Raw genomic sequence first — 15,168 nt, forward strand, 5'->3', positions numbered from 1 at the left:
TTTTTAAAAAATTTTTATGAAGGAGCCTGTTTGCTCAGAAGTATGAAAAGACCTCGCTATTTTAAATGACTTTAATAGGTGCCCAGGAACACTGTTCGTTGGTGCTCACAGCCAGTAGCTCTTCCTTTTTCCTGAGGGTTGACATGCAGGAAAAAGAAATCCTCATCAGCCTTTGGCTTCTTTCCACCTCCAAAGAGGCCGTGATGTGAGCAGCCCAGGGAAAGCAGCCCCGGTGAGTCATGCTTTCAGCTTCCAACTGGCGATGGGAAGGGCAGAAAGTAGCCACATCACTACTGCTAGGAGCCACAGGGAAGGACTCCACGATGACTTTCCCAAACAGTGTCAGTGAGCCAAGCGCAGCCCTCACAGCTGCCAGATGGCCCCGAGAATCTCAGCCGCCTCCTCCAGTTGAGCTTGTCGAGTTCCTGCGAACTGGCATACCAAGGATTCTCCTGCCAGAGAAGAGGGAACGCCTTTTTTGGGAATGAGTTCTCTGCTGATGATGAGACCATATCATGATTTTAGTTAAAGGTAGTGAGTATCAGTGACTCCAGCAGCAATCATGAATTGTTTGGGTTTATAGCTTTTTTTTCCCCCCCTGTGAGCATTTACTCTTGAGGGCAAGGAGGGGCATTTATCACTATGTTATGATTCACTCTCCTAGACTGGCTATGCCTTCATTTCATCTTTCAGTTCCAGGCCTAAGGCCAAAAAGATGTCAGAATTGTCACCCAGAGTCAGATCATGTTCTCCTACTTATCCTGGTCATCTGTCTTGGACAGTGGCCACAAAACACAAGCAGCAGTGATTGTTCTTGACGGTAATCAACCTCCTTGTCCCCCTTTTGGACTGTGCAGAGATGAATCTAAACCTTCTTTTCTAACCTACTTTTTTTCTTACTAGTTTTCTTACATATTTTGGAATGATGATTTCCCTGGTTATACTACCCACCTTGGAAAACACTAATTGCATTTACTGATCCTAAATTGATTTCTAAGTCCAGGATTTGGGGATTTGGTGCACAAGTCCCCTTTCTTCCTATTCATATTTTTCATGACTATGGATTCTGCTCACTCTTCTCATAGCCCTGGGCTTTAGAAGCAACAGTCTGACCAGCCACTGTTTTCCAGAATGAGGAAGTTTCGCAGCCTTTGTTCCTACCCTGCTTCCTTTTCTCCCTTGACTGTTAATATATATGTTCTTGTGGGAAATGCCCTTCATTAAATACCCAAACAAGGCAACAGTAAGGGAAAAAGCAACACAAGCACAGAAGGATGACGGTAGCATGTACCTGTGCCTGCTTAGCAGTACCTATGCTGTTGGTGATCTGCCTAAACACAGGGGGAGAGAGCATCTTAGTAGGATGGGCTTGGAGCCTGAATTAAACAAACAGCACAGCAGAAGGAAGAAACCAGAAATCTGGTGGTCAGGGCTTTTTGAATTCTACTCAGCATTTTCCAACCCTGTTGGCCTCTGATTCTATCTCCACCCCTGCTCCTGCAGTGTCTATTTTTACAAGTATGTAACACAGGAGTAAATAATGAATGTAGCTTATGGAAACTTTTGGCCTTAAATACTTTTGAGGTCTTCCCTGAGGAAAGGTGCTTTATGTTTACTGACAGTATTTCCTTTTTCTCTTTTACAACAAATGAAACAATAGCACTCATTGTATTGTTTACGATTATTGAAATAATTTACTCTAATTTTAATTCTTATATATGAGAACCTTAACATACTTACACCTCCCACGGCATCTTTATAAAGTGTGCAGGTCATAAATATGTTGCCTAAAGATGGGCAAAGTAAGTCACAGAGATATGAAGTGAATTCCAATCACATTGTGAGTCAATGCAATGGCATATGCGTTCAGGTGCCAAATCTGGGCTCTGGTGCACTTGACACAGCCCTCACCTTCAGAGATAACATTCTTTGAAGACCAGCATACAGAAAATGGTAGAGTGATGCTCAGTTTTGAAGGTGAATTAAATCCTTTTTATATTACTTAATGATTTCACAGACTTCATGAATGTCAGGTCAGGTGAATTTTAGTTACATTTGCCCATTTCAAAAAATGACTGATCAAGACTGGATACTATGAACAACTGTATGCCAATTGGACAACCTGGAAGAAATGGACCAAAGCTGAGTCAAGAAGAAATAGATAATTTGAACAGACCGATCACTAAAAGTGAGATCGAATCTGTAAATAAAAAACAAAACAAAACAAAAACCTCCCTGCAAACAAAAGTTCAGGACCAGATGGCTTCACTGGGGAATTCTACCAAACATACAAAGAAGAACTAATACTGATCCTTCTCAAACTTTTCCAAAAGGCTGAAGAGGAGGAAACACTCCCAAAGTTATTCTATGAAGCCACTATTACCCTGATACCAAAACCAGACAAAGACACTACCAAAAAAAAAAAAAATTACAAGACTGTATGAAATTGCAGACTGTTTCCTAACTCTGGAAGACATGGTGATGCAATAACTCCAACCATGAAGGATTCCAAAACAGCAATGACAGTGTCCTCATCTGCCCAGAATACAGAAGGATGACTGAACAAACTGACAGAAGAATGCAGCTTTCTCTCTCTAAGAAAAGTCTGCTGGGAACTAGTTCCCACATTGTTTCTGCCTCCAGGAAGAAAAGCCTAAGACTTGCTTTCTGCCTGACTCCTTAATGGTCAGTGGAGTCTCTGTGAGGGGCCTAGATTTGGACACATTGGGAATTGATGATGGATATGAACCATTGCTGAAGTCCATTTGAGCCCATGGTTTACTGGCTTCTGTTTCAGAACCATTCAGTCAGCCACATATTTAATTTTTTAGTGAGGCAGAGGAAAGGGACCCCTTCAGGGGTTGCTGTGCAGCAACATATATTCACAATTCATTTTGCTTGGGTTTTTAAATATAATGTTACTTTACAATTATATAGTGCTTGGCCATTTTCAAATTTTCTCTTGATGCTCAAAACAGTTTCAGGAGGTAGCTATTGTTATTCCCATTTTTACAGATGAGAAACTGAGGTTTAGAGAGGTTATGTCACTTAAGTCTAGGTCTGCCAGGTTCCAAAGCTTATGCTCTTTTTTTAAACTTTTATTTTTATTTTTATTTTTTTGCGGTACGCAGGCCTCTCACTGCTGTGGCCTCTCTCGCTGCGGAGCACAGGCTCCGGACGCGCAGGCTCAGTGGCCATGGCTCACGAGCCTAGCCGCTCCGCGGCATGTGGGATCTTCCCGAACCGGGACACGAACCCGTGTCCCCTGCATCGGCAGGCGGACTCTCAACTACTGCGCCACCAGGGAAGCCGTAACTTTTATTTTGAAATAATTATATAGATTCACATGAGTTTGCAAAGAAATGTACAGGGAAGTCCCATGTACGCTTCCCCCAACCTCCTTCAAAGTTAACATCTCACGCAACTAGAGTATAGTATCAAAAGCATGAAAATGACTTTGGCACAATCCACAATGCTTATTCAGAGTTCACCAGCTGTGTGTGTGTGTGTGTGTGTGTGTGTGTAGCTGTATGTAATTTTGTCTTTTTTTGGGGGGGGATAAATGTATGTATGTATGTATGTATGTATTTATTTATTTAATTTATTTATGGCTGCGTTCGGTCTTTGTTGCTGCACACAGGCTTTCTCTAGTTGCAGTGAGTGGGGGCTACTCTTCGTTGCGGTGCGTGGGCTTCTTATTGCGGTGGCTTCTCTTGTTGCAGAGCACAGGCTCTAGGTGCACGGGCTTCAGTAGTTGTGGCATGCGGGCTTCAGTAGTTGTGGCTTGTGGGCTCTAGAGCGCAGGCTCAGTAGTTGTGGCGCACGGGCTTAGTTGCTCCACGGCATGTGGGATCTTCCCGGACCAGGGTTCGAACCCGTGTGCCCTGCATTAGCAGGTGGATTCTTAACCACTGCGCCACCAGGGAAGCCCTATCATGTTCTTTTTATATATAAACCATACACTGTTCTACCAATTTTAAATATGAAGTCAGATTATAGGAATGAATAAAATGACTTTTCCTTCAATAAAACAATATCTACCAACATTTATGTACATTATGACCAAAGAGCTTTTGGTTTCTATTTGCAATTAAGAAGAAAGGAAAGGATGAAATTCTACAAACCTCGTCTCTTGGGAGCACTAGTCTGTGCTACGTGCCTCTATGGGCACATCTTCTGGAGGTGATGGTAGGTATGAAATAGGGAAACACAATTTATTGGTTTATTGATAATTATGGCAGCAATCTTATATCATGTCAGAAATTTCTATCAGTAAAGGAAAGGTGATCATACCTTGACTTCAAATTTAGTCTCATCATCTTCCTTTTCCACAGAGTTTAAATCCGTCTCCACATAACATTCCTCAGATGTTTTCTGATGAGGAGCTAGACAGACAAAGAAAACCTGCCATTAATTTGGCTTATAAATAACTCAGAGCACTTAGCCTAACTTGGACCATGTTGATGCAGTTGATTAACAAAGCTTCATTGAGCTGCTACAGTGATTTCCAAGGTAGTAGATGAAATTGAACATGTAGGAGAGATGCAGAAAAGAAAGAGTCCTTGATCCCAGGCACTTGATTCAAAGAGAAAAAAGTCACACTCAACACCACAGGAAACATCAAACCACAACAAATCAGTAAATGTAATGTGGTAAAAGTGATAGGTTCCATCATTCCCAATTTTAAGGCCCAGCTAAGAAGTCACTTTCTTCATGAAATCTTCCTTAACTATTCCAGACTTCATGGATTCTTTTAATGCCCTGATATTTAGCATTAGTCATCTGCAATGCATAATATTGTACTCAATGTTCTTGGATTAGAAGATTCAATTCTAGGTACCACATTCTATTGAGTATATTTTTTCCATTATACAGGTAATTAATTTGTGATTATTACAGAAAATTTGAAAAATACTAAAATCTTACCATTTAAACACACTGTGATTATATAAGGGAATGTCCATGTCTGCCCTAGGCAGAAATCGTTCCTAATCTGATGATCTAACAGTTGCATTCCAAAACTGATGCAACCGTATTTTTAGTGGACAGGATGACTGTGTGAAGAATCAGCTGAGTCTAGAGGGAACTGGGCAGGCTTGCTCTTGCTCTCTCCTCTCAATCATTCTCCCTCCCTCCTGTCCTTCCCACAGGGCTCTCAGACACCTGAGAGATACCCTTCTTCAAGCTCCATGGCCATTTGGCAGTAAGATTGGGATTTGGGTAGGAGAAGCCCTGGTTATGCTTGAAGCTTCTAACCCAGCTTTACCAGAGGGCTGCACTGGGGGTGGTGGCTACAAGGCTAATAAGTAAGTGGTAACTTGAATTCTTGTCACCATCACCACCCTTGCATATACAGTTTCTTTGGGAAACTCATGGGATACTTGTGATTAATCCAGGACAGGATACAAGCATTTCTGGGTCCTATGGCCAAAATATCATCCAGCTAATGCCACCAATATCACCCTGATGCTTATCTGTGGTAGACTTGTTGGAGGTTGACTGTCTTGCCTCCAGAGGCCCCTCCCAAGCCTCAAGTTCTGTGAGCCAACTGGAAGCAGCTTGGGCTTTCTGTGGGTTTCCCATACATGTTATGTTGAAATCTGTAGTGAAGTACTGTTTGCTGCCCCAGGTTATGTGACCACTGAAGCTATTTTATAACAATGGACAATCCATTGGGCTCCTCATTCTCTACAGGATCTCTGTAACCTGAGTAATTCCAGGCATAATAACAGGAAGCTGGGAATGCATACACTAATTGGCAACACCCATGACTGAGAAGCACCTTCCTTAACGCTAAGTACAGCAATGAAGTTAAAGGCAGGGGCGTGGGAGCCATGCTGCCAGCGCTCAAGTTTTGCTCTTCCACACATGAAGCATACGTTATCAAAGAGCCTTAGCTTCTTCATCTGTATATGGGGAATAATGAGAAAGCCTACAGTATGGGGTTGTTAAGAGGCCTTAATGAGTTAGCATGCACAGTGTTTAGATTGTGGTAAGCACTCAGTATATTTTAGCTATTATTATAGCCACAGAAGAATTTTTTCATGTTCCTTATGTACTTCAGAGAGGTTGAATGTTGTATGCGAGACATCTGGCTACCAAGAGTCAGAGCTGAGATTTCAGCTCCCGTCTCTAAGCAGCTCTGACCATGTTCCTTACACTGTGAAATATAATAGTCTATCTTGGCACAGACTCAGTTACTAAAAATCAGACAAATGTATTTGAAAATCCTGTTAGTGATCAGCTAGAATCCACACTTGGTGGTTAATCTCCAAAACAAAAGTGCAGGATTGTTATACAAAATGAGCTAGTTGCCTGACCAAGGTCAACAATACCTGTTCAGACATGTCAAAGATCTGTGGATCCTAGGAGGGTCATTATCTACTATGAAATCTTGTGTTCAAAAAGCTGAGAAACAATCTATCATTCCTGCTTTGTTTACTTGTAACAAACGTACGTCCTTTATATGGGTATACATATAGCTGATTCACTTCATTGTACAGCAGAAACTAACACAACATCGTAAAGCAATTTTACTCAAATTAAAAAAATAATAATAATAAGGGAAGCAAAAGTCATCGAAAAGAGCATAATTTAGTTTTGGGAAAGAGCACTAGATGAGAGGTCAGGAGAACCAAGCCCTGTTTCCAAACATCCAAGAAGGATGTCTCTCTGTGTGTGAATGTTTGTCTGTTTCTGTGGTATGTGTGCATAAGTGTGTCTGAGTGTGCATGTGTATGCATGTGTGTGGAAAAATTCAGGAAAGAAATTCACTAAACTGTTATCAACTTTTTAATTCTTAAAAGTTTAATATGTTGTAGGAGACAGGGGACTGTAAGCTGTACTAAATGGAGAGTTACCAAAAGACCCCATAATTTTCAGATAAATAAAAACTGAAAGAATTTGTTGCAGACTGGCAAAACAAGAAATGCCAAAGGGAGGTTTTCAGCCTGAAGAGACAAGACACATGATGGTAATTCAACAAGGAATAAAGAATACCAGAAATGGTGAATAGGTTGGTAAAGATAAAATTATATATATATATAAAATTATAAATATAAATAAAAATATGAAATTATATATATAATTTTTTTCATTTTTTCTTCCTTTCTCCCAATTTCTTTAAAAGATATATGACTGTTTAAAGCAAAAATTATAACACAATATTGGGGTATGTAACATATGTAGATGTAATATTTAGGATAATAGCACAGAGGATGCTTAAAGGGCACATGGAACTATACTTTTGCAAATTTCCTGTATTTACATAAAGTGCTACAATATTAACTTAAAGTAGATTGTGAGAAATTAAGGATGCACATGGTAAGCCCTAAAAGAAACACCTGGGGAAAAAACAATGCAAAAGTTATGTATGTATGTTAAAAAGCCAGTAGAGGAATTAAAATGGAATACTAAAAATTTGGCTAACCCAAAAGAAACCAGGAAAAGAGATCAGAAGAATAAAAAACATATGAGACAAATAGACAACAAATAACAAAATAGTAGCTCTAAATCCAACTATATCAATAATTACATAGTATGTAAAATCGACTAAACACTCCAATTAGAAAGCAGAGGTTAACATGTTTTTAAAAGGCAAGACCCAACTATAGCTGTCTACAAGAAATATACTTTAAAAGTAAACAGAAATAGAAGAATGGAAAAAGCGTATCATGCAAACACCAAGCATAAGAAAGCTGGAATGGCTCTATTAATATCTGACAAAATAGACTTCAAGACAAGGACTTTTATTAAGATAAGAAGGGAAGGAGAAATATTTCGTAATTTTAAAAGGGCCAGTATATCTAGAAGACATAATAATTATGAATATGTGCTTAATAAAATACATGAGGCAACAAATGACACATATATCATACCCAAGAGTGTTTACCCAGGAATACATGATTAGTTTAACATTTAAAAAGAAATAATTGTAATCCACCATATAAACCAATAAAGGAGAAAAAAATATGATCATCACAATATATGCACCAAATAGAACATCTGAAAAATTCAATAATCATTCATGATAAAACTAGCAAACTGGAATAGAATGGAACTTTCTCAGTCTTATAAAAGGCATCTGTGAAAAACTTACTGCTAACATCGTACTTCAAGGTGAAAAATAAACTTTTTCCCTGCATATTGGGAAAAGACATGGATATCTGCTCTCACCACTTCTATTCAACATTGTACTAGAGTCCCAGCCATCAGTCATCATAAGGCAAGGGGAAAAAAAGCGTAAAGATTGAAACAGAAGAAGTAAAACTTCTTATTCACAGATGATATGATTATATTTCTATACAGAAATATATTCCTATTGATAGTTATATATGGTAAGTTCAATTCATTATAGGGCTTTTTAAAAACATGAAATGCCTAAGATCTTTACACTCAAAACTACTATATTGTTGAGGGAAATTAAAGAAGACCTAAATAAATGGAATGTTATAACATTCATGGATTGGAAGACTCAACATTGGTGAGATAAAAGTTCTCCCCAAATTGATCTATATACTCATTCAGTGATCTATATATTCATCCCAGCAGAAACTGACAGGTGACTGTAAAATTAATACGGAAATGAAAAGGACCTAAAATAGCCAAAACAATCTTGAAAAAGTACAAAGTTGGAAGACTTACACTACCTGATCTCAAGGCTTACTAGTAAGCTATAGTAATCAAGACCACGTAGGATTGGTGTAAGGACTCATCTTTTTTTTTCTTTTTTTTTCAAAGAACCAATTTTACCCCTCCATTGCTAATAGAATCTTATGGGCCTTTTAAAGATCCTTAATGGAGTTTATATTATGCTAATGTTATTTGTGCATTTATATTATTCTTCTACTAGACTGTGAGCTTTTCCTGGCATACAGGCACTCAGTTTTACCTAAATTTATTAAGTCTTCAATGCCTGTACTATTCCACATCTTAAATAATATCTGTCAAAACAGTAACCATTATGCATCTTAAGCAACAATAATCTAAACCCTCATGGGCATCGATGAAACATAAAGCCACAAAACTTCTTTCCCCAAGTAACCTACCCAAGGTGGAGGGCTGGCGGATTTTTGGTGACACCCATTTTGGGGAGAACTCAGGACGCGGGGCCACGGGTTGCACTGGGCGAGTCTGTCTGGCTGCCAGTTTCATCAGACTCATTTGCCTCTTGTGAAATATTTCCTGCACATCACCCAGCTTCTGCAGGACTTTCTGGGCTTTGGCCTGTGGGAACAAAAGCAACTCATGAGCTGGTCACTCTGCACTGAGCCTGAGGACATGAGGCATTCCCTTTCTCCCATCTTCCCCTCCTCCCTGCCTCCCTATCTCCTCCCTCAGGTGACCCTTCTCTGGGCATCTATATGCAGGTCATTGCACATCTCGCCTCGTACAGAATTGTGCTTCTAAGAGTCTGTACCTCCCACTTGATTGGCAGGGGTTGTATCTTTTTCACCACTCTATCTCCAGTGCCTGAAACACTGCCTAGCACCGAGTAGTGCTCAGTAAATATATGCCGAGTGGGTAAATGCTCACTAAGCCATATCCATTCACGGTAGAAAAGGATGCCACAGGCCATGAATGAACGGCATTAGGCCAACTTATAAAACAGGAGGATTTCAAAATAAGAAATGTACCCTGAATAAAGGCCCTGATAGAGAAAAGACTGTAAGTATTCTGGGGGAAAAAGGTGGTTAAATTCTGAGGCAGGATCAAGGGAACCACAAAGATCTGTAATGAAAAGGATACACATTTAAATTTTAACCTGTGAGACCCCTTCTTTATATATAAGTAGGAAAGAAAGAAACTGAAGAAATACCAGGGGAAAGATGAAACTCAAACATGTTCTCATAACTGACTATATGCCCTAAGGCAGAGGTTCAGGAGAACAAGAAACAAGACCTGTTTCACCTCAGTTTCCCCAACGCCTGAATTCAGCTGAATATGTTTCTTCCAGAAGGACATCCCTCTAGCTCTGGTGGGTCAAGGAAGTGGGTAGCCTTCTCTTTGTCATGCCGAGTCTGACATCCACCTTGTGGATGATTTTAACCACCAAACAAGGGACCCAAAATTAGAAAAGCTGAACCACCATAATCCACGCAGGGTGGTCTGAGGACGCCGAACTCCAAAAGTACAGGCTCAGCACACACCGAGGGAGGTTGCCACAGTTTGCAACTGGAAAAAGTAAGGTCTTTTCTATGCTGGGCCATCTTCTGACAAAAGAGCAAAGATCCCTAGGACTGGGGTGTTAACTATGCAACAACTGTTCCCCTACAGCCTAAGGCCCTGCTGAGGCTGACCTCTGCACCAAAATCTGGGGCTGGTCTCACTCTTTGGAGGGTCTGAGTGTAGACCTGCACTGTCCATACAGTATCCACTGGCCACATGTGGCTACTGAGCACCTGGAATGTGGCTAGTCTGAATTGAGCTGCGCTGTCTGTTTAAATACATGCTGGATTTTGAAGACTTATTTGAAAAACGAACATAAAATATCTCGTTAAAATACAATTAATTGTACAATAGTGATTGTATGTTGAAATAATATTTTGCACAAAGGTTAAAGAAAACATTATTAAAAACTGATTTCACTTGTTTTTTACTTTTTAAAATGCGGCTACTACAAAATGTTAAATTACATGTGTGGTTTGCATTATTTTTTAAAATTAATTTATTTATTTATTTTTGGCTGCGCTGTGTCTTTGTTGCTGCACACAGGCCTTCTTTAGTTGTGGCGAGCGGGGGCTACTCTTCGTTGGCGGTGCATGGGCTTCTCATTGAGGTGGCTTCTCTTGTGGTGGAGCACAGGCTCTAGGAGTGCAGGCTTCAGTAGCTGTGACACGCAGGCTCAGTAGTTGTGGCTCGCGGGCTCTAAAGCACAGGCTCAGTAGTTGTGGCGCATGGGCTTAGTTGCTCCACGGCATGTGGGATCTTCCCGGACCAGGACTCAAACCCGTGTCCCCTGCACTGGCAGGCGGATTCTTAACCACTGCGCCACCAGGGAAGTCCTGCATTATATTTCTATTGCAAAGTGTTGATCTAGACCAGGGAATGGCAATTTTTCTGTAAAGGATCAAATAGTAAATATTTCAGGCTTTGCAGACCATCTGGTCTCTGTCGAATCTGCTGAACTTGGCTGTCTTAGCATAAAAGCAGTTGTAGATGATAGATAATACATAAATGAAAGAGAGCAGCTGTGTTCTGATAAAACTTGGTTCACAGAAATAGGTAGCAAGCAGCTTTGGCCTATGGGCTGTAGTTTGCTGACCCCTACTCAGAGTCTGTGTCTAAAAGGTCACTTCAGGGCTTCCCTGGTGGCACAGTGGTTGAGAGTCCGCCTGCCGATGCAGGGGACACAGGTTCGTGCCCTGGTCTGGGAGGATCCCACATGCCGCGGAGCGGCTGGACCCGTGAGCCATGGCCGCTGAGCCTGTGCGTCCGGAGCCTGTGCTCCGCAACGGGAGAGGCCACAACAGTGAGAGGCCCGAGTACCGCCCCCCCCCAAAAAAAACACCCCCCACCATAAAAAACAAAAAATAAAAAAATAAAAGGTCACTTCAGAGAATGTGCCTCTGGCCTCAGGAAGCTCAGTTGTGCCATGGACTAAAGGTTCTGATTACACAGCTATGAGTCCAAGTCCCCAAAAAAGCCAAATTCGCTTATGTCAGGGTGATGTATTTCTGGGGGGATGGTTATAAGACACTACTACTCTGCCCTTCTGGTCCAGTGATGAGCTTGAGGAAACTGAGACATGGGTGTTAATTCCTGCTCAAAGATCAAGAGATCTGACTCAGTGAATGATTGTCAAATTGGTGTTGTGTGGGGGACAGCCCTAGTATGAGGTCAGTGTCACATGCTAGAGCCCAGTGACTCACCACTTGGGCTAGACAGGACTTGGATCACCTTTGCCCTTCTGCAGCTTTCTCTTGAGACCCCAGGGTGAACTCTGGAAATAATGAGGCAGTCAGAAGAGACCCTAAATTCCTAAACTCAAGATGAGGGGGAGGTAGTGCAAGATTAACCATTGCATTCCCCTCTTTCCTCTTTTTACTTGCAAATCCATTCTCCATACCACAATCAGAATTATCTTTCAAAAATTAAATATGATCATGTAACTTCCCTGTTTAAAAGCCCTGCAGGGGCTCTCCGCTGCATCAGGATAAAGTCCAGACTCCTCATTCGGGAGCTCTGAGCTCTTCATGACTTGACCCTGGTCTCCCTCCAGTCTCCCACCTGCCAGTACCCACCCTTCACACTCCAGCCTCCAGCTGCGCCAGTTTCCCTAATACTCGTTTCCAGCCTCTCTGCCTTTGCACCTCTGTTCCTTCTGCTGAGGTCCCCTCCCTCCACTTTATGTTCCCTGAAAACCCCTACCTAGTCTTCCAGACCACATTTAGGCATCCTCTCCTATGAACACCCTGGCCTCCCCCGGCTGAGCTGACCAATGCCTCCGCTATGTGCCTCACACTCCCTTCCATTCTATCTGCTCTTGGACTAAGGAGCGTTTACTGGGGACATGTTTGTCTTCCACCATACTGCCAGCACTTTGATACAGGGACTGTGACTTTCATTGTTGATCCCCAGAATAAAGGGCAAACTGGGTACCCAATGAATATTTGAAGAATCAAATTTTGCTGTTTGCTATTGAGATTGTTTAATTCCCTGGACTGGGCGGTGAAAGTGAATGAGGGAGAAAAGTCAAAACAGCAGCACTAAGAGGATGGCACAATAGCAATGTATTAGGAAAAAACACTTTGAAGAGCCTCAGACAGAGACAGGGTGGCTGCTACAAGAACAACAGTTTAACTGCTGATGTCGTTTTGATCATCACTGTGTCTTAAATGTAACAGACTCAATCTTTTAGACATAGAGTACCTGTTCTTGAGATATAAATTTTATTTTTTAGAAGAGTTTTAGATTTACAGAAAAATTGCAAAATAGTACAGAGAGTTCCCTTATATACCACACTCAATTTCCCCTATGATTAACACCTTATGTTAGTATGGTACATTTGTTACAATTAATGAACCAATACTGATACATTATTTTTATTATTAAAATAAATTATTATTAAATAAAATCTATGCTTAGATTTTCTTAGTTTTTACCTAATGTACCTTTCCCCCTTCCCAGGATACCACATTACATTTAGTTGTCATGACTTCTTAGGCTCTTCTTGGCTGTGACAGTTTCTCAACTTTTCCTGTTTTTTTTTTTTGTGTGTGTGTGGTACACGGGCCTCTCACTGCTGTGGCCTCTCCCGTTGCGGAGCACAGGCTCCGGACGCGCAGGCCCAGCGGCCATGGCTCACGGGCCCAGCCGCTCCGCAGCATGTGGGATACTCCCGGACCGGGGCACGAACCCGTGTCCCCTGCATTGGCAGGCGGACTCTCAACCACTGCGCCACTAGGGAAGCCCTCCTGTTTTTTGATGAACTTGACTGTTTTGAGGATTATTGGTCAGGTATTTTGTAGAATGTCCCTCAGTTGGGATTTATATGGTGTTTTACTCATAATTAGACTAGAGTTATAGGGTTTTGGGGGGGAAGGCCACAGAAATAAAGTGTCATTTTCATCACACCATAACAAGAGTACACACTATCTATATGACTTTAGACTCTTGATGTTGACCTTGATCACCTGGCTGAGATAGTATTTGTTAGGTTTCTCCACTGTAAAGTCACTCTTTTATTTCTTCCTTCCCACACTGTACTCTTTGGAAGAAAGTCATTATGGGCAACCCACACTTAAGGAGTGGGGAGTTATGCTCCATCTCCTTGAGGCCAGAGTATCTACATAAATAATTTGGAATTCTTCTGTATGGGAGATTAGTTTCCTTTCCTCCATTTATTTATTTATCCCATCATGTATTTATATCACAATGGATTCATGATATCTATTTTATACTTTGAGTTGTAATCCAGTATTACTTTATGAATTTTGTTGCTCAAATTGTTCCAGCATTGGTCACAGGGAGCTCTTTCAATTGCCTCCTAGGTCCCATTATTGTGGTTTGTTTTGTTTTGTTTTGATCAGTTCCTTACTTTCTGGCACTATAAGATGCTCTGGGATCATCTTCTTTTAAAAAAATTGAAGTATAGTTGATTTATAATATTATATTCATTTCAAGTGTGCAACAGAGTGATTCAGTATTTTTATAGATTATACTCTATTTAAAGTAATTATAAAATATTGGCTATATTCCCTGTGCTGTACATATAACACTGTAGCTTATTTATTTTACACATAATAGTTTGTACCTCTTAATCCTTTACCCCTATCTTGCCCTCTCTCCTTCCCTCTCCCACTGGTAATCACTTGTTTGTTCTTCATATCTGTGAGTCTGTTTCTGTTTTGTTATATTCCTTCATTTGTTTTATTTTTTAGATTCCACATACAAGTGTTAACACAGAGTATTTGTCTTTCTGTGTCTGACATTTCACTAAGCATAATGCACTCTAGGTCCATCCACATTACTGCACATGGCAGAATTTCATTCTTTTTAATGGCTGGGTAATATTCCACTATATATATATAGTGGAATATATATAGGTATATATATCAATCACACATATATATATACTGTATATATACACAGCGTTATATATTTTCTTTATCCATTCATCTGTTGATGGGCACTTAGGTTGCTTCCATATCTTGGCTATTATAAATAACGCTGCTATGAACATTGGTGTGCATTGTATCTTTTCAAATTAGTGCTTTCATTTTCTTTGGGCATATACCCAGGAGTAGAATTGCTGGATCGTATGGAAGTTCTATTTTTAGTTTTTTGAGGAAACTCCACACTGTTTTCCACAGTGGTGGCACCAATTTACATTTCCACCAACAGCGTATATGAGTTCCATTATCTCCATTATTTTCAGTTTGAATGCCTTCATAAAAAAAATTGAAGTAGAGTTGATTTACAATGTTGTGGCAATCTCTGCTGTACAGCAAAGTGACTCAGTTATCCACATAGAGACATTCTTTTTTATATTATTTTCCATTATGGTTTATCCCAGGATACTGAATATACTTCCCTGTGCGATACAGTAGGCCCTTGTTGTTTACCCATTCAAAATGTAATAGTTTGCATCTAACAACCCCAAACTCCCAGTCCATCTCTCTCCCTCCCGCCTCCCCCTTGGCAACCACAAGTCTGTTCTCTGTGTCT

General features: G+C 40.7%; 1 protein-coding gene across 1 annotated transcript in view; it reads right to left on the reverse strand.

The window, feature by feature from the left end:
- The window catches only part of MCF2L2 (MCF.2 cell line derived transforming sequence-like 2), a 242,370-nt gene that overhangs the window by 105,580 nt on the left and 121,622 nt on the right, over positions 1 to 15,168 (reverse strand). Inside the window, 2 exon segments of the mRNA XM_060099191.1 lie at positions 4,294 to 4,385; positions 9,048 to 9,225. Coding sequence (XP_059955174.1) covers positions 4,294 to 4,385; positions 9,048 to 9,225 — 270 coding nt within the window.

Source organism: Mesoplodon densirostris, chromosome 5 (genome assembly GCF_025265405.1).
Source record: "Mesoplodon densirostris isolate mMesDen1 chromosome 5, mMesDen1 primary haplotype, whole genome shotgun sequence".
NCBI lineage: Eukaryota > Metazoa > Chordata > Mammalia > Artiodactyla > Ziphiidae > Mesoplodon > Mesoplodon densirostris.